This window comes from Siphateles boraxobius, unplaced genomic scaffold, assembly GCF_051911475.1.
Source record: "Siphateles boraxobius isolate OS27281-9 unplaced genomic scaffold, OSU_SipBor_1 8, whole genome shotgun sequence".
Classification (NCBI taxonomy): domain Eukaryota; kingdom Metazoa; phylum Chordata; class Actinopteri; order Cypriniformes; family Leuciscidae; genus Siphateles; species Siphateles boraxobius.
The window spans coordinates 11922141-11944054 of record NW_027509208.1 but is presented as its reverse complement, the minus strand read 5'-3'; the positions used below and the strand labels follow the sequence as shown (position 1 = coordinate 11944054).

At 36.7% G+C, this 21914-nt stretch overlaps 1 protein-coding gene across 3 annotated transcripts in view; it reads left to right on the top strand.

Moving 5' to 3' along the window:
• clocka (clock circadian regulator a) overlaps nt 1–21914 on the top strand; it is a 63020-nt gene that overhangs the window by 38124 nt on the left and 2982 nt on the right. The window contains exons 6-23 of one of the 3 annotated variants that reach the window (XM_077220666.1): nt 3710–3769; nt 4295–4443; nt 5214–5305; nt 5410–5499; nt 6271–6391; nt 6563–6676; nt 8460–8578; nt 8911–8993; nt 12345–12451; nt 12648–12795; nt 12974–13049; nt 14697–14841; nt 14953–15053; nt 15234–15323; nt 17107–17241; nt 17318–17554; nt 18402–18586; nt 19554–19827. In XM_077220666.1, coding sequence (XP_077076781.1) covers nt 3710–3769; nt 4295–4443; nt 5214–5305; nt 5410–5499; nt 6271–6391; nt 6563–6676; nt 8460–8578; nt 8911–8993; nt 12345–12451; nt 12648–12795; nt 12974–13049; nt 14697–14841; nt 14953–15053; nt 15234–15323; nt 17107–17241; nt 17318–17554; nt 18402–18586; nt 19554–19827 — 2326 coding nt within the window. Of the gene's footprint in view, nt 1–3709; nt 3770–4294; nt 4444–5213; nt 5306–5409; nt 5500–6270; nt 6392–6562; nt 6677–8459; nt 8579–8910; nt 8994–12344; nt 12452–12647; nt 12796–12973; nt 13050–14696; nt 14842–14952; nt 15054–15233; nt 15324–17082; nt 17242–17317; nt 17555–18401; nt 18587–19553; nt 19828–21914 lie in introns of all 3 variants that reach the window. The other 2 variants (XM_077220664.1, XM_077220665.1) reach the window with 2 other exon arrangements.

The following is a 21914-nucleotide window of genomic DNA, read 5'->3' as shown; positions in this document are numbered from 1 at the left end:
TTAATAATCAGCCATCCACATCCTCTATGTGCGTGTGTTCGAGAGAGAACTGTGAAATTAATACACAAGCACTGCATTGTTTTTGTAGTTTAAATGTAGGTCATCACATTTTTCTACTTCTAATTGCTCAAATTAGCTTAATTTCCGTGTACTTAAATGAGGTGCATGTTCAAAACAAGTCGTTGGTAGGGTCGGATAGATTGTGTGGAAAAAAAATACCACACAATGAGCGTGCAGTGACTAATGTACTTGTTTGTCTTCAAAACAATTACAGCTCTCCTCTCACTTTAATTTGTGTGAGTGTGTGTGCTGTCACTGTGTGGAGGGTCTTTTAGATGCAGCAACTTTAAGCCTAAAGACAGGTGTGGAATGAGGTCATTCAGTCATGAGCCGATACGCAATCTCTAATGCTGTCTGTGTGTCACGCACAAGGCTGTAGTGGGAGACGCAGTGACGCATTTGGAAGTGAATGATAAAAGTTGAGTGTGTGACTTCAAATGCAACCGAAGCATTCAATTGCAATTCATACATAATGTGATGGTACTACGGCTCCAAGGCTGGAAAACGTGCTAAATGCATCTTATGTTCAACGAATATGTGTCCTGTATTTTGTTTGTGATGGATAAATGTAAGAATTGATATATGTATGTTAGTTTACTCCTAAAAGTTGACTTCAGCATATATATATATATCCATTTAACAAATAGTCTTTCTCTTCTAGCAAAACGCACGAACAATATAGATGATTCATCTTGCGCTCATGGGCGTGTGCTTTATTTTTTCCCTTGATAAAAGCTTGTTAATGAATGTTTACACCTCATAAAACCTTATACATCTGGTTAGGAGTAGAAAGTAGCCAATCATGGTTTGTGGCTATGGTTTTACACTAATGTTCAAAAGTTTTGGATCAGTAAGGATGTTTTTTTGGGAAAGAAATTAATCATTTCATTCAGCAAGGACACATTAAATTGATCGAAAGTGACAAAGACATTTATAATGTTACAAAAGTTTTATATTTCAGATCAACTCTGTTCTTTTCAACTTTTTTCAAAAATTGGAAAGGAAAGGTTGAAAATTTAGAAAACAACTGTTTTCTAATTTGATACTAATAAGAAATGTTTCTTGAGCAGCAAATCAGAATGATGCCTGAAGGATCATGTGACATTGAAGACTGAAGCAATGATGCTGAAAATTCAGCTCTGCCATCACAGGAATACATTTAATTTTCAATTGAAATCATTACTATATTTTTTATAAAAATAAATGCAGCTTTAATGAGCATAAGATACTTTTTCAAAAATGTAAAAAAATCTTACCAAACCTAAACTTTTAAATGGTAGTGACTAAAACATAGTGGCTATTTAAAAATAAATAAATAAAAGACAAGGCATTTGTAAGCCCTCTGCAAGCCCCTAATTAGAAAAATAAATCAATACAGGAAAAACTCTGCTCAGCAAGACATTTTATGGGCTTTTTTTACACTAGTTTTTCTGTGTTCACAATGTAAACTGAAATTAGGTGAAAATATTTAGCTTTTTCTGACTCCTTTCTTACTAATTGTCTGGTTTAAATTTTCTTAGTCAATCTTACCTCTTCGTATTGTATGCAGCCTCCATTTTAAGCAGATGGCTTTGTATTCACAGAGCTGATATAAACATTTTTTTTTTTTTGGCAGCCAAATGACCTCAGTGTATTTTTAGAATCACTAGTAGATGTTAGACATTATTTGCAATTTCTTTTTTACTTTATTTTTTTTTTTGTTTCCTGCAGAACTGCATGAAAATGTATGAAAATGCAGTTTTCACATGCAGCAGTAATATCGAACATATAATGTGGCATTGTTAGAGCAGTGGGTGCTTCCTTACTCAAACACAGTCACACACCCACAACTATTAATGCAAATGGACTGAGGCAAACTGGGGATTGTTTATGTAAGAATATTGGTAATGGACACCCAGCGGCAAAGCAAATGCACATTGGTTTATTTACCCAGCCTGTTGTTTGCACTCATTAATTTGTAACTTTGCAAGTACACACTCATATGGTTGACTTGCATATTGTCTCGCACACAAAAAACTCTAATTTACTTGTGTACACGCATCACTCCTACCCACAATAAATGAAAGGTCATTATGATCTCTGCAGTTCCAGAGACAGACACACATTTGAACACCCTGTGCAAAAGACCAATTATCTCAAAGCTGAAAAAGACAGAGTGACTGTTGTCGTGTTGAGGTGACCTAAAAAAAGATCATACATAAACTGGCATTTACTCACTCGACCTCATGTCTTCCCAAACTATTACAAACTGTTCTCAGATCCTCTGCCATGACCACCTGGTCTCGCTTTCTGTCTTGTGCCCACAAAGCAGCTGAGTCAGAGAACACTGGGTATCTAAATATATACTGACACACACACAGAGCGCCCCTATAGACCTTTATATCCGCCTCTCACTGCCACCTCCACTGCTGACCTACTGCCTGTTTTATCAATGATTTATTGCCTGATCTGATTATGATGAAATATTGTGGGGCATAAGAAGAAATGGCTTAAACATTTTCTCGGTTTAGTAGTTTCTATATTTCCTTATTAACTCGCTCACTCATTTACCCACCCTTGTGTCGTTTCAAACCTGTATGATTGTTTTTTCCCCCAGTGAAACAGAAAAGAGGACATGTTGAAGATTGTTCTTGCCGCACTTTTCCATGCAATTACAATGAATGGGGACCGAAAGAATGTCAAGATAATGTTTCAAGCATCAGCAATATTTGATTCAGGGAATTAATTGTCCTTTTGAGTTTGATCTTGCAGTTCACAAAACCATTCCGAATGATATGTTCACAAATCTGACTGCTTTAGTTTCAGCAGTTAAAGGGATAGTTCACCCAAAAATGAAAATTCTGTTATCATTTACTAACACAAAGATATTTTGTTAACACTTTAGTTTAGATTGACTGTTTATTAGTATTTTTAAAGCACATATTAATGCCTTCTACATGACCATATTCTATATCCCTTAACCCTACCCAATACATAATCTTAACAACTACCTTGCAAACATTAATAAACTATATTTAGGAGTTTATTGAGGCAAAAGTCGTAGTTAATAGTGAGAACTGGACCCTAATCTAAAGTGTGACCAATATTTTTATAAAAACATGATAGATGATGATCAAATCGTGAACATGATTTCTGTCCCTCCAGTGAAAGGCTATTCAACAAAAACATTGACGCTTCAAAAAGTTCATAAAACTTCCTAGAAGAAATCCAAGCATGTTTGAGCTTCCAATACCACATGTGCCGGATGAATTAGCGTTGATCAGTGTTTATATGTGAATAAAAGCCTAAATTAAATCTGTGATCATGTCTCTTCAGAAGACTTTTATTAAAAAGTAAGATTAAAGTTTTGGTCTTATGGGTTTAGAAAAGCATGATTAATTGGCAGAATATACATTTTTTGGTGAACTTTGAACAATGAATAATGATTTAAATTTTCAGACTGTTCCTCACACAAAGCTATCATATGACTTCAGAAGACTTATTGTGCCCTGTTTGAAAGCTTGAAAGCTTCAGTTCCTTATTATTAATTTTTGGGGAACAATCCCACTAACACTGGGATGTGTGGAGAATGAAGCTGTCTTTGATACAGTTAGTAGAGCTCACATTGGTCAAGCTGGTCTAACCGCTTTTAATATTGGTCTCCTTTCAGGGATGACAGCAGTATCTTTGATGGGTTGATGGAAGAAGATGAGAAGGACAAAGCAAAAAGGTGATTATTCAAACCAAACATTATGATTATGGTTGCTCAACGGGAATTTCCATTTCTTACCCAAGACAACCCCTCATTCCATTATCTCATGCAAGAATGGATTAAACATGATTCATTACACTAGTCGACTAGAGGATTGTATAGACAAGTCCTTTTCAATGGTAGTATATCTAAAGTGGTTTTGAATCAGGAATAGAAACTTAAGTGTGACCTAGTTATGACTGTTTAGACCTGAGTGCACAGATTCACCCTCATCTTCTGTATACAATCACAGAACCGTGAAATGGTTTCTCTCAGCATTGCAAGATTTTTCTCAGATCAGATAGTGTCCCATTATCACTTTTAGGGGTAAATTGAAGAATTTAAGATAATTAGTAGGTAGTTACATGACGTGCAGTTTAGAGCTCAACTGTGACTTTGAAAGCTTCTGAAATACCAATGAAATTATGTCATTATCTTATTATCTTAAAGTCAACGATTGATTTCCACTGTGGAATTTTCCACCTCTTGTTTTTCCACCTACAGAGTATCTAGGAACAAGTCGGAAAAGAAGAGGCGAGACCAGTTCAATGTGCTCATCAAGGAACTGGGCACCATGTTGCCGGGAAACACCCGCAAGATGGACAAGTCTACCATCCTACAAAAGAGCATCGACTTCCTGCGCAAGCACAAAGGTTACAGCAGTGCCATACCAATTATTAGTTGCCAGATTTTTTTAGATCAGTTATCATTTTGAAACTACAAGTCGACTTAATATTTTCATCTACTAAAAGGGGGGAAAACCCCCCCCCCAGAAAACTAAACAATTTTCATATTTTCAATCAATAATGTATTCAACATTTTTGACATCCAACTTTTTCTCTGTAATTGTTTAGTTGACTAGTTACTATCGATGTATTCTGGCCAAGAACAGCCCACTTAGACAGCAAGGAGCCATCTGATGACATGTAAAACGTGTAAAACCTCCACCACAGTTTGCTTTTCTCACTCAACATATAGAAGTAGATTTTTTTGATATAGTCTTATTGATAGACAAAAGTCTGCATACAACAATTAGTCTGCATACAACAAATTGTAATATTAGTGCAGCAGTCAAAGCAAAAGATTGAACATGCACCACCAAAGAAATTAGGACATCTTTTAGTTGCTCCTATATTCCTCAAATGAAAGGATTGCTTTTGGTATTATTTTTGGGGATGATGCCATTTTTGAAAGAGATTCAAAACTACAAAAAAACTGTTTTACGGTGCTAATATTGATACACAATTAGTACAAGTACATAATTATTATGCTCTATGAGTTCATTCTGTTATAAATAAAGTAATCATTTTATAATTAATCAGACATTTAGTTTATGAACCTGATGAAAATAAGCTTGTATTTTAAAGTTTGTCCTCCTGTATTTGAAACCGAACTCTTGTTGTTTGTATTGTCTTACCATCAGAAATTGCTGCGCAGTCTGAGTCAAGTGAAATCCGTCAGGACTGGAAACCGCCCTTCCTTAGCAATGAGGAGTTCACACAGCTGATGCTGGAGGTGAGGGCTTTCTCTTACTGGTACACACACAATCAAAATTAATAAATTCAGTAAACGCTAAAACTACAGTATTATGGATATTCTTCATTGCTTTATTCTTTTAGGCGTTAGATGGCTTCTTTCTGGCCATCATGACGGACGGCAACATAATCTACGTTTCAGAAAGCGTTACGTCTTTATTAGAACATCTACCTGTGAGTATGAACACACTTCATTTATTTGATCAAAAATACTGTAAAACAGTCATATTGTGGAAATGTTATTACATTTTGAATATATATTAAAATGTAATTTATTCTTGTGATGGCAAAGCTGGATTTTCAGCCTCGGTACTCGAGTCTTCAGTGTCACATGATCCTTCAGAAATCATTCTAATGTGTGTGTGTGAGATGTGAAGGCCAAGTATGGTAACCCATACTCGGAATTTGTCCTCTGCATTTAACCCATCTAAGATAGTGCACACACATTAGGAGCAGTGAGTAGTGAAGACATACACACTGCAAACCATGGACACACACACCCGGAGCAGTTGGCAGCCATTCGCTGCGGTGCCCGGGGAGCGATTGGGGGTATGGGAGCTATTGGTATTGATATGCTGATTTGCCGCTCAAGAAATAGTTCTTATTGTCAGTGTTGAAAACAGTTGTGCTGCTTAATATTTATATGTAAATACATGTTTTTAAGGATTCTTTGGTAAATAGAAAGTTCAAAACAAACAGTATTTATTTGAAATTGAATTTTTTGTAACATTAAATGCAACTGAGCAGTTGCACAATGTGGCGACCACTAAAGGTTGTGCAATTGTCCGTCACCTCATCAGTTATGAATACAATGGTTGATACAGAATGTTTGCAAGAAAAAATAACTCTGCAACCTCCAGCAATTTAAACACTGTCCACGTGAATGCAGCTTTACTGTGTAAGTATGAGAGATTCTGACAAAGTCTGTTGTTGTTGTGTTTTCAGTCTGATCTTGTGGATCAGAATCTGTTAAATTTCCTCCCACTTGGTGAGCATTCGGAGGTGTATAAAGCCCTGTCCACACACATGCTGGAAGGAGAGACCCTCACCCCAGACTACCTAAAGAGTAAGAATCCCTCTCATACATATTTACCATCTCCTCATGACCAAATCATTGGTTTCATTCTCATTCTGTTCCCTCCATTCTCTCTTTCTCTCTGTTATTGTCTTATTTCTGAGACTAGACTAGAGTTCATTAATGCTGTTTTCTTGTTTTGTTTTGTTTGCTTCTCTGCAGCAAAGAACCAGTTAGAGTTCTGTTGCCACATGCTCCGGGGAACAATCGACCCGAAAGAGCCGCCCGTTTATGAGTATGTCAAGTTCATCGGAAACTTTAAGTCCCTCAACACTGGTGAGTGTCAGAACGAGCACCCGCGGCATCACCCGAGTCTTTCATATGGATCCATTTATTGAATTACCCAGCCAAGTACTTGATTGCTTGTGCTTCTTATGAAAGAAGATGGAGCAAGGATCATTATTTCAATAAGAATTGTTGTGTAAAGCCAGTGTGCCAGAGAAACAGGCTTCTGCCCAGGTTTTAAGACAGAAAGTTTACCATTTGTGGCTAGAGGTGAAGTGTGTAATTTGACTTGTGTCAGTAAACATAATTACAAAAAAGCTGTGTGTGTGTGTGTGTGTGTGTGTGTGTGTGTGTGTGTGTGTGTGTGTGTGTGTGTGTGTGTGTGTGTGTGTGTGTGTGTGTGTGTGTGTGTGTGTGTGTGTGTGTGTGTGTGTATATATATATATGTATGTATGTATGTATATGTATATACAAAAAATGATGTTGTTCTTGAAAACAGATAGCCTCGTCCAAAACTCACACCATTGGTGGAGTCAATATTGGTTTGGATGATCAAACAAGAGAGTTGTTTCCCCACAGAGCTGCTGTGTTCACACTTTTTTCCCCCAGGGGAACCCACACATAGACTTAATTAAAGTTGATGGGGGAATATTAAAACTTTTACACGTTTAATATGTATTTATAAGTACAGGAAGCCGTTTTGTCGATTAAATTACTGATACAAATGTTTGTTAATGAAGGTTGCTTTTTTTTAGCAACAATAAAGATAATACAAAAAAGAACATCCACAATGACAATTAATTCATTTTATTTCAAATTTAAAAGTAGATCTTACCTAAGGATTCTAATTATATGCTGTTAGGTTTTCATAAGGACAATTTTCATGTTATATTTTACTTAAAAAAATGTTATATGCTTAATGCTTGACACATTAATAAATGTTTAAAGATTTTTTAAATCATGAAAAAACTTTCATGGAAAAGTTTAACGTGTTATTTTTACTAAAATATTTGTATGAATTATTATCCTTCAGAAATGGTTCTAATTTGCTGATTTGGTGATCAAGAAACATTTCTGATTATCGATGTTGAAAAAGTTGTGCTGATTAATATTTTGAAGAGACTGATACTTTTTATTTTTATTTTATGTTAAAATTATTAACATCATTTTTGTAACATTTTAGATGTCTTGCTGAAAAAAGAAGTATTTCTTTAAGTATTAACTTCTTACAAATGTCTTAAAAAAAAAAAATCGTACTGCCCCCAAAAATTTGAATGGTAGTTTCACTTCTCAGAGAGATACCATGACAGTTTTGTATATGTGCTTGTGTGTGGGTGGGTGGCCTGCTAAACCCTAGATTTTTACTAGGACAAAATGTTCCCACAAAGATGGCAATATCCAAAATCCTTGTCCTCGTGGGGACATTTTTTGGAAAACAGCTTATAAATCATAGTAAGGTTACGTTCTTTGAAAATGTAAAAATGCAGAAAGTTTTCTGTGATGGGTAGGTTTAGGGGTAGAGTTAGTGTAAGGGGATAGAATATAAAATGTACAGTATACATTTTTTGTCACTTTTCCCATTTTAGTGAGAGTAAAATGAATGAATATGATAATGAAATATTGACTAAATTTAACAGACATTTTCATCAAAAAACATTAACTACGTGTTAAAATAAACACTGCAGGAGCTTGCTGTTTTAAATACAAAAAGTGTTTGACGTTTCCTCTCAGTTTGCTGCCCCCTGGTGTTAGGCTGAAGAAAATAAGCTTACTGTTTATTATTTCTCTTAAAAAACTTCCATTTATGAAGATTCGCTTGTCTTTTTGTCTTTAGTGCCTAACTCAACACGTAATGGCTTTGAGGGAGTGATCCAGCGATCGCTCAGGCCCGCTTTTGAAGACAGAGTGTGTTTCATAGCAACGGTGAGGTTAGCCAAACCTCAGTTTATCAAGGTGGGTTGAGCAAAAGCCGATTTGGCACCTTCTCATTGGTCCTGTGACTTCTAACATTTGCCTGACAGACAGTGACAACCTCAGTGAGATCTGCTGTGTTCATGTTCATCATGACAAAAGATGAATGTGTGTGTGGGTGTGTTGATAGACACTGTACATGTTTGTGCAAGATTTAGCTTTGTTTTTGAAGACACTGATAAATGACCAGCATACAAAACATTCAGTGTGAGAAGTAGGTCACTTGGTTTCTGTTCTCGTTTTTTTTTTTTTTTTTGTCTGCTGGATGTGCTCATAAGTTCGAATGGTCCTGTTTATAATCTCTGTTTCGACAGGAAATGTGTACTGTAGAGGAGCCCAATGAGGAATTCACCTCCAGACACAGTTTAGAGTGGAAATTCCTCTTCTTGGACCACAGGTACAAACCTCATCTGTTCTCACGACTGGTTTTGTGTTGCTATGAGCTCATTGTCAAGAGCACGCATTCCAGCCTTCCCGTAAAACTCTGCTAGTTTGTTGTTCCACTTAGGCCTTGCTTACACCGGATGTTAAGATCTGTCTCAGGTGATCTGATCACTAGAGGTCAGACGAGGCATATTTTACTTACTAGAATGCCTGTCACCTGTGACTACTTGCGATCGGATTTCAAGGACAGGGTCTCTGATTTCATGACTACATAACTAACTATGTCAGTGTGTTACTAGTTTTTGAAAGACAGAATAAAAGAAAGATGGATGGATGGATGGATGGATGGATGGATGGATGGATGGATGGATGGATGGATAGATAGATAGATAGATAGATAGATAGATAGATAGATAGATAGATAGATAGATAGATAGATAGATAGATAGATAGATAGATAGATAACTAAAGGATGAAATGAAACAAGGAAGGGAAGAAAATAACGAGGAAAGATGGAAAAATTGGAAAGATGAAAGTAAGGAAGGAAATAAAAAACAAAGTGAGAAAGAAAGAAGCATATCATGTGACTGATCTTAACATGTGCGTGCCTCAAAGGTGTGTCTCTTTGAAGGTTTTTTGTTTTGTTTCTAAGCAGTGTGTAACCATCATGGTTTCAACCCCCCCACCCCCCCTTTTTTTTAGCACAATGGTTGATTGACAGTTGAGTTGGTGACAGATTAACATTGACACTGCAATGCAGTGTTACTCTACTATGACTTAACCGGAAACAGATATGGTTCAGATCTTAATGCCAGACATAAACTTAGTGCAGTGGTTCTCAATTAGGGGGCCTCAGCAAACTTTCAAAAGGGCCTCAAGATTTCTTAAAATGATTTAAAACAAGACAAACCAAGCATTAAAATATGGCAAAACAGCTAAGAATCAAGTAAGGCATAATCTACGGCTTAAACCGATTTTAATGCACTACGTTTAGGCAAAGAACCACCCAACTCGAAGCAGCGAGCCATGGATTATCCCGCTTATACGTCATTTGCCAGCAATGAAAATTTAAAGATGTTGATATTTGCAGCGCAATAGTTGACTGGACGGGTAAAAATTATGGTTAGTCAGTTACTGCTCTCTAGATCTAGCATTCTGCCTGCTTTGAATAAGACTAAAGGAAAGTAGTGTATACTGTTACATTTATTTGAATTAATGAATTATAGAATTTATTTGAATTAATTACAGAGAGAGAGAGAGAGAGAGAGAGAGAGAGACCTTCCTCTGTTCAGAGTCTCCCTCTATTAACAACGAAGCTGTAAGTTTAATTTCTTGAGATCCAGCAATGTTACCCCCTCATTGCTGAGAAATATAATGTAGCAATTCGGTGGCGAAGCTATCTTATAAATAATAGTCGCAGGGCAGTTTCTGTGCTCCTGAATGTGTCTGTGTGTGAGGCGCAGCATGATCTCCGAGTGACATTTGCATGTGTGTGCTCTTAAATGAAAACAACGCATTAATGTAATAGAACGGTGATAAAACTGACTGTGTATTGTATTAAATGGTTTTATTGTACACCTTCCAGCCAATCAGAATAGAGTATTCAGAGAGACTAAGGTATAATATATATATATATATATATATATATATATATATATATATATATATATATATATTATATATATATATATTATATATATTGTTTGCTTCCTTTGAAGAACCAGGATTCACACTATTTTGAAAAACCTTCAAAAAAGAGGTAGCCCATTTTAGGTAGCCTAATTTTATTGTATTTTTATTTTATTAATGTAAATGTCATGTAAATTAATAAAATCATAAAACTCCATCGGCATTTTTATAATAAATATACATTTTTCTAGTAATGCCAAGCTCTAAATAATACAAATTGTGAGTACAAAATATGTCTATAAATAAGTCTTTATAAATAAATCACTGTTCACGTGCAGCCTAATTTTTGTGTCTATGCAGACGGTGCGCATACAACAGCGTCCACTAAACAACAAAGTCCACTAGATAGTGCGCACGCGCCGAACGTGTCTTTCCATGCTCAAGGCCAAAGGAGTATACGGTTACTGGAGATGGAGCTGAACGCGGAACACAAAGTATACCCAGGCCTTGATGCTTTCTTTAAGATTTTTTTAAGCATGTGTTTATTGTACATGCTTACATTTTGTTAGCGCATAGTATATCTCAGAATTATCAATAGCTCACATTCATCCCACAGGCTCAAAGGCTTGTACATCTGGAATAGCATGAACATCATTTTCTCTATAAAATCTAATACTGTTATGCTTGGAAAGGTTTATACTGAATTTAGTCGTTTTGGAAAAATAGCTGCTGGCGCTGTTGCTACTCTATATATAGTTCAGATCAAGGATTCAGTTTAATCGGCACAGATGCTAGATATTAAAGCGATTGAATAAGATTTTCCATATTATCAGTTCTTTAGCAGAAGCTAGTGGCGCTTCAGATCTTTGACTCAAGGAATGGCTGAAAATGTGTTCCCAAGTTTTGATTTCAGTTCAGTTTAGTTTTCTACTATAAAACATATTGACATTTCTAGTCAAAAAAGTATAACTTGGCATTTGTGCTTTTTTATTTTTTATTTAATAAAAGAAGACACTGGTAATGTTGTTGTTGTTGTTTTTTTTTTTTTAAGATGGGGTGTAAGTATAATCTCAAAACACATACCGGTGAATAAAAGACGAGTAATCGGATTAAAAATCAATAAATTATAATATTTAAAACTTATGAAAATCATTACATTTCAATGTTAATCTTTCACAACTATATGAACACAAATACATTTAAATGTAAATTAATAACTTTATTAACTTTTATTAACTGGGAAAATCACCATATGCAGCTTTGAAGTCTGAATTTTGACGTCGAAAACAATTTTACAATAATAATTTTAAAACATGTTTTTAACATTGATATCACCAATGACACGATATAAATGGATCCAGGGTATTCATTAACAAGGGTATTAATTAAGGGTTAGTCTTGTTAGACTTTGCACTAATGTTTAACCTGGAAAACATGTAAATAAATCATTAAATGTCACAGAAGTTGTCTACTGGATGAAGTGCACAAGGGTTTTTTCAGGCACTTGACAAATTCAAATAATTTTTAAGGATTTTTCTGTGTTGTTGAAATGGGCAAAACACAAAAGAGTCACACAGTTTCATATTATTTAACAAGCAGTTAGATTATAGAATGATGTCTTTTATTTAGAGTTTCTTGACTATTTGAAAGCTTTTTCATGACTGACAAGTCAATGAACATGATTTTGACCCTGCTGAATACATGCATGCGGAGTTGTTTGTGTTATGTTTTGCAGGGCTCCTCCCATCATAGGTTACCTACCCTTTGAGGTTCTGGGTACTTCAGGGTACGACTACTATCACGTGGATGACCTGGAGACTCTGGCCAAGTGCCATGAACACTGTGAGTTGAACTACTTGTTTGTATTTGTGTGTAGCTTTGTCTCCCTACTTCTAAAGTTTGAAAATTACGTATGAATGACATTGTCTTAAGTTCTCTCTCTCTCTCTCTCTCTCTCTCTCTCTCTCTCTCTCTCTCTCTCTCTCTCTCTCTCTCTCTCTCTCTCTCTCTCTCTCTCTCTCTCTCTCTCTCTCTCCAGTGATGCAGTATGGTAAGGGCAAGTCGTGCTATTACCGTTTTCTGACTAAAGGTCAGCAGTGGATCTGGCTTCAGACTCACTACTATATCACCTACCACCAGTGGAACTCGCGGCCTGAGTTCATCGTCTGCACACACACTGTGGTCAGGTGAGACTTTCAGAACATGTAAAGTTTGATTGGATAACTACTAACTAGAAAGAAACAAAGGTCATTTTGTCGTTTTACACTGAATCCTAACCAGGCACACAACACTATAAAGCGTAAAGCAGAACATGGTGCTACTGTTTATAGAAAATTTCTTCGTTTTATTAATTTTTCGTCTTAGTTATGCTGAAGTGAGGGCTGAGCAGCGCAGAGAGTTGGGCATTGAGGAATCGCCTCCTGAGATCTCAGCAGACAAGGTGAGACACTTTCAGTTCAGTTCAAAATTTAGTTCAGTTCAGTTATGAGGCCAGTAGGGGGTGCTCACCCTGTGGTCTGTGTGGGTTCTGACCAAGCGGCAACCTTCCTGTCTTTCTCTTGAAACCAACACGCAAGTGACTTAAACCACAATTCATCGACTGGCCGCTAGAGACAGGCTGCAAAAGAAATCAATCCCACATACCCCCCCCCCAGGTGGAATGGCGCTGCTGTCACTACTAGCGTTTGTCTGCTATCTGTTAGCCGTCACGTCACCTCAGCTAATCCCGCCTTTTTGCCCATTTTCGTTAATCCGGGAGTGTAGCGCGGTGACTCCGCCCACTTTGGGCTTCAAAAATGCTCTTCATAAACCTAGGGGTGACGTCACGGACACTACGTACATTTTACAGTCTATGATCCTAACGCCCCAGTATAGTGACGGGGACACTATATTGTCAAAAACCACCATCCTTCGAATGAGATGTTAAACCGAGGTCTCGACTGTGTGGTCATAAAAAAATCCCAGGATGTCCTTTGAAAAAAGAATAGCGGTGTAACCTCGGCATCCTGGCCAAATGTGCCCATTGACCTCTGTCCATCATGGGCCATGGCCTCCTAATAATAGATGTACTGATTGGCTTCATAACTCTGTCTCCTCTCCACCAGTAAGCTGGTGTGTGTTGAGCATTTTGGCGCAATATGGCTGCCGTCGCATCATCCAGGTGGATGCTGCACATTGGTGGTTGAGGGGATTCCCCCCTACCATATGTAAAGCGCTTTGAGTACCCAGAAAAGCGCTATATAAATGTAACAAATTATTATTCTCATTATTATTATTATGTAATTTTTATTTCATTTTAATTTATATTTAATATTTACTTATATACATTTAAGACATTTATTTTGTTCCTGTTTCATTCATTATTTATTAAATTCTGTATTCCCATTCATCCACAAAATATAACAGACAAATATGAAAAATAACATTGATAAGTAAATATATTATACAAATTTACATTTATATATTTCATTTGGGCCTGGTTTCACAGACAGGGCTAAGATTATGCCAGGATTAGGCCTTAGTTCAATTAGAGCATTTAAGTGGTTTTTATGAATGTGCCTTAGAAAAAAACATTCTTGGTGTGCATCTAGAGACAAAACAATGGCACTGACATATTTTAAGATATGCCAATGCAAGTTCCTTTAATTTAAAACAGCTCAAACGTGCATTTTAGTCTGGGACTAGGCTTAAGACTTGTCTGTGAAACGGGGGGTTGATATATTAATGTATTATTATATTTTAACATTTTAATACATATTTATTAACATAAATACATTTATTCATATTTACATATTTTATTATCTATTCAATTTTAGCAGGCAAATATGTAAAATAGCATTACGTTTATTTACACACACACACACATTATATATAATATTCATATACTTGCTTGTCTGTGTGTGTATTTATTTATTTATTATATTAACAAAAATTTCCGTTACCCTTTTTATTTTGTAAGGGATGTTTTTCCCTATAATTATTTTCTGTGTTAAGCAACATTATTGCCCAAATGTTGTTGATAGATTGTGTTGAACTTGTGTTGAACCCAGAACTATCCTTTAACCTCACCCCGTTTCACTCTGCTCAGTCTCAAGACTCCGGCTCTGAGTCCCAATTAAACACCTCCAGCCTGAAGGAGGCACTAGAGCGATTCGATCGCAGCCGCACACCCTCTGCCTCATCACGGAGCTCCCGCAAGTCCTCCTCACACACCGCCGTCTCAGACCCCACATGTACGTATTCCATACCAAAGAGAGAGTGTTGGTAAGCAACACAGCCATGTTAAGATGTTTACACATATTTCAGTAGTGTGCTATGGCCCATGTATGTTTGTGTGTCTGTAGCCACACAGACAAAGCTGCAGACAGACCATAGCACACCACCCCGCCAATCAGTGTCTGCCATTGAGATGACATCACAGCGGAGGTCATCCATTAGCAGTCAGGTTGGTACATGTCGTCATCATCATAAGAAATACAGTGGAGCGGACACATAAAACCCAATTTAACATGGAAATAAACAACAAAAATTTTGGATTAAAAAGTAAAAAGAAAATTTGAACATAAAATTAAATTGTCACCCTATATGTATGTGGGAGTTTTGACCTTGTGTCGTCCCTCTTCAGTCGATGAGTTCTCAGAACACAGGACAGACAATGGCAACATCTCTTGTGTCTCAGCCTCAGCAGCCTCAACCACTTCAGCCCACTGTGCAGGTAGTTCAACATCCATATTACTGCATTCACTAATATCACTCTTGCAAATCAGTGTTCGACTGATATGGGTCTTTCAGTTCCTGGTGTCTCTAGAGCGAGTGCGGTGGTCGATGTATGTACATTTCTAATGAACATTTGACACATGTAATCAATGAGGTGTACATTATTCTTTGGTCGTCCACTGACCCAGAGAAAGGGTCTGACTAAGCAGTTGTCATTTGAATTACTAAAACAGGTACTCAAGCAGTCTTTTCAACCACATTTTTACAATAAACAATGGTAAATAATGATAAATAATCACAGTATTAAAGTTTATAGTTCACACCCTAATGTGGTGGTTAGGGTAGGGAATTGAAAATCAATTCCAGTTCTGGAATCAGAAAATTGTTATAAAACAAAAATTTAGATTCAGCTTATCAGTTACTGTGTGCGCATTTTAATGTGGTTTAAACCATTCAAGTGCAAGAAGACACGAAAGAGAACTCAATTTGGCACTCGCACGCTGTTTTCTGTGCTGACACATCCAGAGCCTGTGCGCAAAAGCCACCTCTCATTTAATGCACAATTCACATATACTTCGCATCCTCTGGCGCTTGAACGGACAAATACACACAAAATGATGTCAAAATAGCCTTGTAAACACAGACGGTTATGTCTTAAGTGAACGTTAACAGTTGAGGGGGAAAATGCAGGTGTAACAGTATATTGGATCCGTGCATTCGATCTTAAAGTCAGCCTTATAAACTTCCTGTAATGTGTGTCGTTAATGTTACTGATCTTGACTGAATAACCTTTGTAAGATTAATTAAGGATTTATCTATTTTATTTATAAAAAGAAACTGTGTTACTTTACATTTGATTTAAATTTCTGAACTTTAAGTTGTATTTATTTGTGCTATTGCTAATTTGCTTATTTATTCTTATTGTATTACTGACTGTATACTTGTCTTTAATACTGTTTGAAATTTATATTAGTTAGTTTATTAGTTAGTCTAGTTTATTACTCGTTCTTTTAGCTGCAACAGAATGTTTTGCAAATAGACATAGAATAAATGTTTTATTTAATATCTAAATGTCTATATCTAAATCGATAAGAATCAGAATTGATAAGCAGAATCAGAAGTGGAATTGCAACGTTAAAATTCAAACGATACGCAACCCTAGTAGTAATCACCATAAATCATCTACAAGTTACATTTACCAAGTATAAATTTACTCTACCATTTTTTTTTTTAAGAAATATTTATATTCAGCAAGGATGCATTCAATGTATCATATGCGACAGTAAAGACATTTATAATGCTACAAAAGATTTCTGCTCCAAATAAATGCTGTTCTTTTGAACTTTCTATTTATCAAAGAATCTTGAAAAATATGCATCACGGTTTGCACAAAAATATTAAGCAGCAAAACTGTTTTCAACATTGAAAATTCAGAAAAAAGTTATTGTAAATTGTAATAATATTTCACGATATTACATTTTTTTCTGTATTTTTGATCAAATAAACAGCCTTGATGAGCATATGATACTTCTTTTTAGAACATTATATATTTTAAAAAAACATATCATTTAAAAGTATTAATATCACATGATAGGCAAAATAAGGTTTATTACATATATGCAGAATAAAATATAATATAGATATTTGCTGATCTATTGAATAAGTTCTGAAGACCTGTATTGTGCTGGTAGTGTTAACTCTTAAGACCTATTAAAATTATTATTATGTAATACATGGTGCTGTTTATTGTTTTGTAGCCAGTTATCCAGTTTTCCACACAGATGGATGCAATGCAGCATCTTAAGGAGCAGCTTGAACAGCGAACACGTATGATTGAGGCCAACATCCACAGACAACAAGAAGAGCTGCGGCAAATCCAGGACGAGCTGCAAAGGGTTCAAGGGCAGGGCTTACAGGTGAGAGCGTCCCCTAGCTTTTGTTTAAATGTGCACTCTCTGCCTCAAATTGACACCCTTGTGTTTGGGTATGTAGATGTTCCTGCAGCCAGGAGGCGGCAGTCTCAACCTCGGCTCAGTACAGCTGACACAGGGATCGTCCGTGCAGCCAGGGGGCGCTCTGTCCATGCAGGGGGCAGTGGTGCCGGCGGGGAGCCTACAAAGCGGCCTGCAATCCACACACACAGGGACACAACAAACTGTCACACAGCATTCTCAGCAGGCTCTGCCACAACAGAACCTTCTCAGAGATCAGAGCTCAACCCTAACTCAGGTGATAGAGAAGACTAGTGCTGCAAGCTTTGACCATTTTTCATAGAAAAGTGAAAGAGATTTACTCGTAAAATTGTAAGATTATGCTCATGCACTCATCAAAACAATGCTTTTCAACATCAAATTTAGGTTTTAATTTTACCATAATTGAAATCCTTTAGGTAACACAAGTCATAATATTTTTCTATTTAAGTTTATATTATATTCTATGTTCAGCATATTTAAATGCACATATGAAGTTTCAATAAATAAGTCCCTCACATTACTTAATGATAGAAAAAAATGGTTTAAGTGCTGCATTACAAGGTTATTATCATTAACTAAAGCTAAAACAAACCTTTTATTGAGATATTGATTGAAATAAAACTGTGATAAAATATATAAATATTAGATGTATATTACAAATGTTGTCTTGGCAAGTAACTGAAATAAGTTACCCTAAATAAATAAATAAATAAAACTGCACTAAAACTAAATTAAATCTAAATGGTAAATAAATAAATTAAAATGACAAAAGCACATCATAAATGTATTGCAAATTTAACTATAATTAAAATGAAAACTGAAAATATGAAAACTAAAAGCTAATTCAAACTATTGATAAAACTATAATAGTATATAAATACAAAAAAAAACACTGCTGCATTACTATGTCAGAGAAATGAACATTTTTGCTGTATTTTTGAATGTTTTAAATATCAAAGACTGATCTGTAAACAAAGTCTGTGGTATGTTCAGATAAAACATCCCTCTATTAAATGCAAAAGTAAATGTTAAATATAGTATTAGATTGTGTGTAATCAAGTATAATCTAATATCAAGTCTTTCTACCTCTGTCTGTTTCTTAGCAGTCTCAGAGGTCGTCTCATACGTTGCAGTCTCCTCAGGGAGCACTGCCGGCATCTTTGTATAATACCATGATGATCTCTCAGCCGACGCAGGCCAATGTTGTGCAGATTGCCACAAGCCTGGCCCCGAACAGCAGCCCGAGCGGAGCCGCGGTCGCCACCTTCTCACAAGACCGGCAGATACGGTACATGTAGCACTATTACAAACACACACTGACACTTTGACTCATCAGCACACATATGTTAAATTTACACACTAGAATACTAGACTAACTTAACTTTTAACATTTAACTTTTTTCTTGACTGGCCACAATTTTTACTGATACCATGGGGAAAAACTGCAGTAATAGATATTTTTAATATTATCACATAATTTGGTAACAGGTATATTAGTTTGCTGTCACTTTTAAGACCTGACACACGGATCCATTATACTGTTACACATCCATTTTCTTTCTCAACTTTAGGTTCACTTTAAACATAACTGGCTGTTTACATGAATACTCGCCAAGACCGGCATTTTGACATGATTTTGTGTGTATTTGACCGTTCAAGGTCAATAAGCAGTGAAAAATAACTAAATTTAGTACTTAGAGGAAGCTTTATGTGCGTGCACTTTGGGTGTGAGCACAGAATCTGCGGGAATGAGTAAAATTATGCGCAATACACAAATTCAGGCCCTGTAACACTGTTTGTGTGTAACCCTGTTTGTGTGAGCTGTTGGAGAGTTCGTGAGAGAGTGAGAAAGCACAGCTGGTATCGTGTACCTACTCTGCGGAAATGAGTATTGGAAGCTTTCAGATATTTCAGTATCAATAAATATCCAAAAATCAATATTTTTGACAACAGTATTTCATTCTTTCATATGCCTTTTTAAAAGACTACAATTGAAAAATGTGTATATTATATATAAAATTCGACCCGCCAATGAGGCTAGTAGGAGTGACTGCGTTACATGACACTGCTAAAATCCAGCCGCATTTGGCTGGTGTTAATGTCAAGCCCTGTGTGTGTATGTATATATATAATTTATATAATTTCTGATGAACAATAAAACATTCTTGGGAACCCCTGACCATGTCACAGTAAAACTGGTCCCAACATTTGAAAAGAAACTTATAACTAAGATCCTGTCCTCCTGCCTCGCACAGGTTCCCTGCTGCCCAACAGCTCCTCACTAAGCTAGTAACCGGCCCAATGGCGTGTGGTGCAGTTATGGTGCCTACCACCATGTTCATGGGGCAGGTGGTGACTGCCTTTGCCCCGCAGCAGGGCCAGCCTCAAACAATCAGTATCACCCAGCAGCCGCCTGCACAGACGCCGGAGCAGCAGGCTCAGACGCAGTCACGGACAGCTACAGGAACAGCCCAACAGCAAGGACAGGCCCAGGCTCAGCTCGCCCAGCAGCAAACACAATTCCTACAGGTACCACCCAGAGAACTGAGAACCTCTTAGCATCAATGACTCCTTCACTGTAGCTTATGTTTGGTCAGCTTACTGATTAAACTGGCGGTTTACTGATTACAGCTTACTGATATAGTTCAGCCATAAATGTAAATCATTTACTGTCATCAGTTACTCATCCTCACTTCACAAAAAGTGAAATTTAGAAGAATGTGTTGGTTGTTTTTTCCAGACTGTTGCGATGAATGAGAACTTTAAAACTCGGCTGCAAAAACAATCAAAAGTGGATCACATGACACATTCCTATTCATTCTAATGTAGTGATGTCTGATTTGTGAAAGAATTATTCTTTGGAGTCAGATCTTTTAAAGGAACCTAATAATGTGGTTCACAAAAGCGCTGTGAAAGATTCTTTCACAAATTAGACAATGCTACCTTTTTTATTAGTCACCAATCACCATGTAATTCACTCTTCTTATTTTTTCTATTGAAATATCCAATGTTTATGATGAATGATTTGTCAGAGCACATCATTCTAGAAAATTATTTTTTATTTTGTGTTGTATGAATATCTGAACATACAATATATCAAAAGAAAGAACAGAGACTCTAATTTTAAACAACAACAAAGAACATTTTATTCTATCATCATACATTCTTTTTTATCAACACTTGAATATGGGTAAGTTTCATAAAAAAAGCAACATTTTGAAGAAAAACCTGAGAAAATAACGTTTTTGTCAAAGACTATGTCTGGATCGGATTCAGAATAGAGGTCTGCGCGGGACACAATTTTCAGACCCGCGCCCGCAGTGTTCAGTCCCGCTCCCGCCCGCTCCCGCAAAGATTTGTCATTTTTAGTACCGCTCCCGCCCGCATCTGTGATATAATGTCCCGCTCCCGCCCGCACTTTCTGTCTGACGAAAGGTCTTGGGGAAAAAATGCGTGCACACAAAATTCCTTACCAATACTTGGTAACATATTTATTGGTCCCATATTACGAACAGCATAATATTCACAACAGTACTTTATCTGAAGCACTAGAGGCGCTCTGTTCCTCGTCCATGCTGTCTATTTTGAACTTGAACTAGCTTTCGAATTCGAACTCGGAGCAGCGGGAAAGGAATTGTCTCTAAACAAGTGTGCGTGAGATTAGGCCCCGCCCTACCCGACAACATTCACAAGTTTAGGCTGCTTAAAACGTTTTTATTGCTGCCAATCAGAATCTCCCTCACAACTACAAATTATGTACGCTACTTTAATCATTTATATATTTTACTTTATACTCATATTTAATTTGCGGGAGTGCTGCGTATCATCCCTCCCGCCCGCACCCGCAAGTGCACCTCATCATCCCGCCCGCCCCCGCAATGACCTTTAAAAATTTGTCCCGCGCCGCACTGTTTTGCGTCGGGACCCGCGGGAGTGCAGACCTCTAATTCAGAACGATTAAAACATATCGAATAGATTACGTCCATTAACACCCCCAAAGATTCACTGTCCTATACCTCTTTGTGGTTTGTTCGATATTTCATTTAGTAATGTTAGGTAGATAATAACATTATAACAGTGAAAACATGGATTGCTGGAAAATTCTGTCTGTGGCCGGGAAGCGTTGTGTCATAAATGATGGAAAATTCTAGCAATGGCAGGAAATAGTTGTGTCATTAATGATAGGAAATTCTATCAATGATAGAGAAAGAGTTTTTAAAAAAAAGCCCCCCTCGCTATGTCATCTCTTCTCTGGTCACCGGCAATCGTCCATTTAGTTTCTGGATCCATTCCAGATGGACAAATTGATCAATTCCGAAATGGACAAAATCAAGTCCCGTCCTAATTTTCCTTTTTCATGTTCAACCGCCACGTGTATGTATATCACGGTAGTGAAGAAACTTGGGCACAATTTTGTTTCATATCGACTTAAACTTTCATGAAAATGGAGAGCTAGGGTGGCTCACAAGATTTTTTAGTGAAAATCTTTTTTTTCATCTTGCTTTTAATCCACTATTAGTACAAGCCTGTTGTAGCGGGCCGCGTCCAAATGATGGCCAAAAATTTACTGATGAGTTTTATGAAGTTTATTGTACATCACACAAAATATGAAGCGT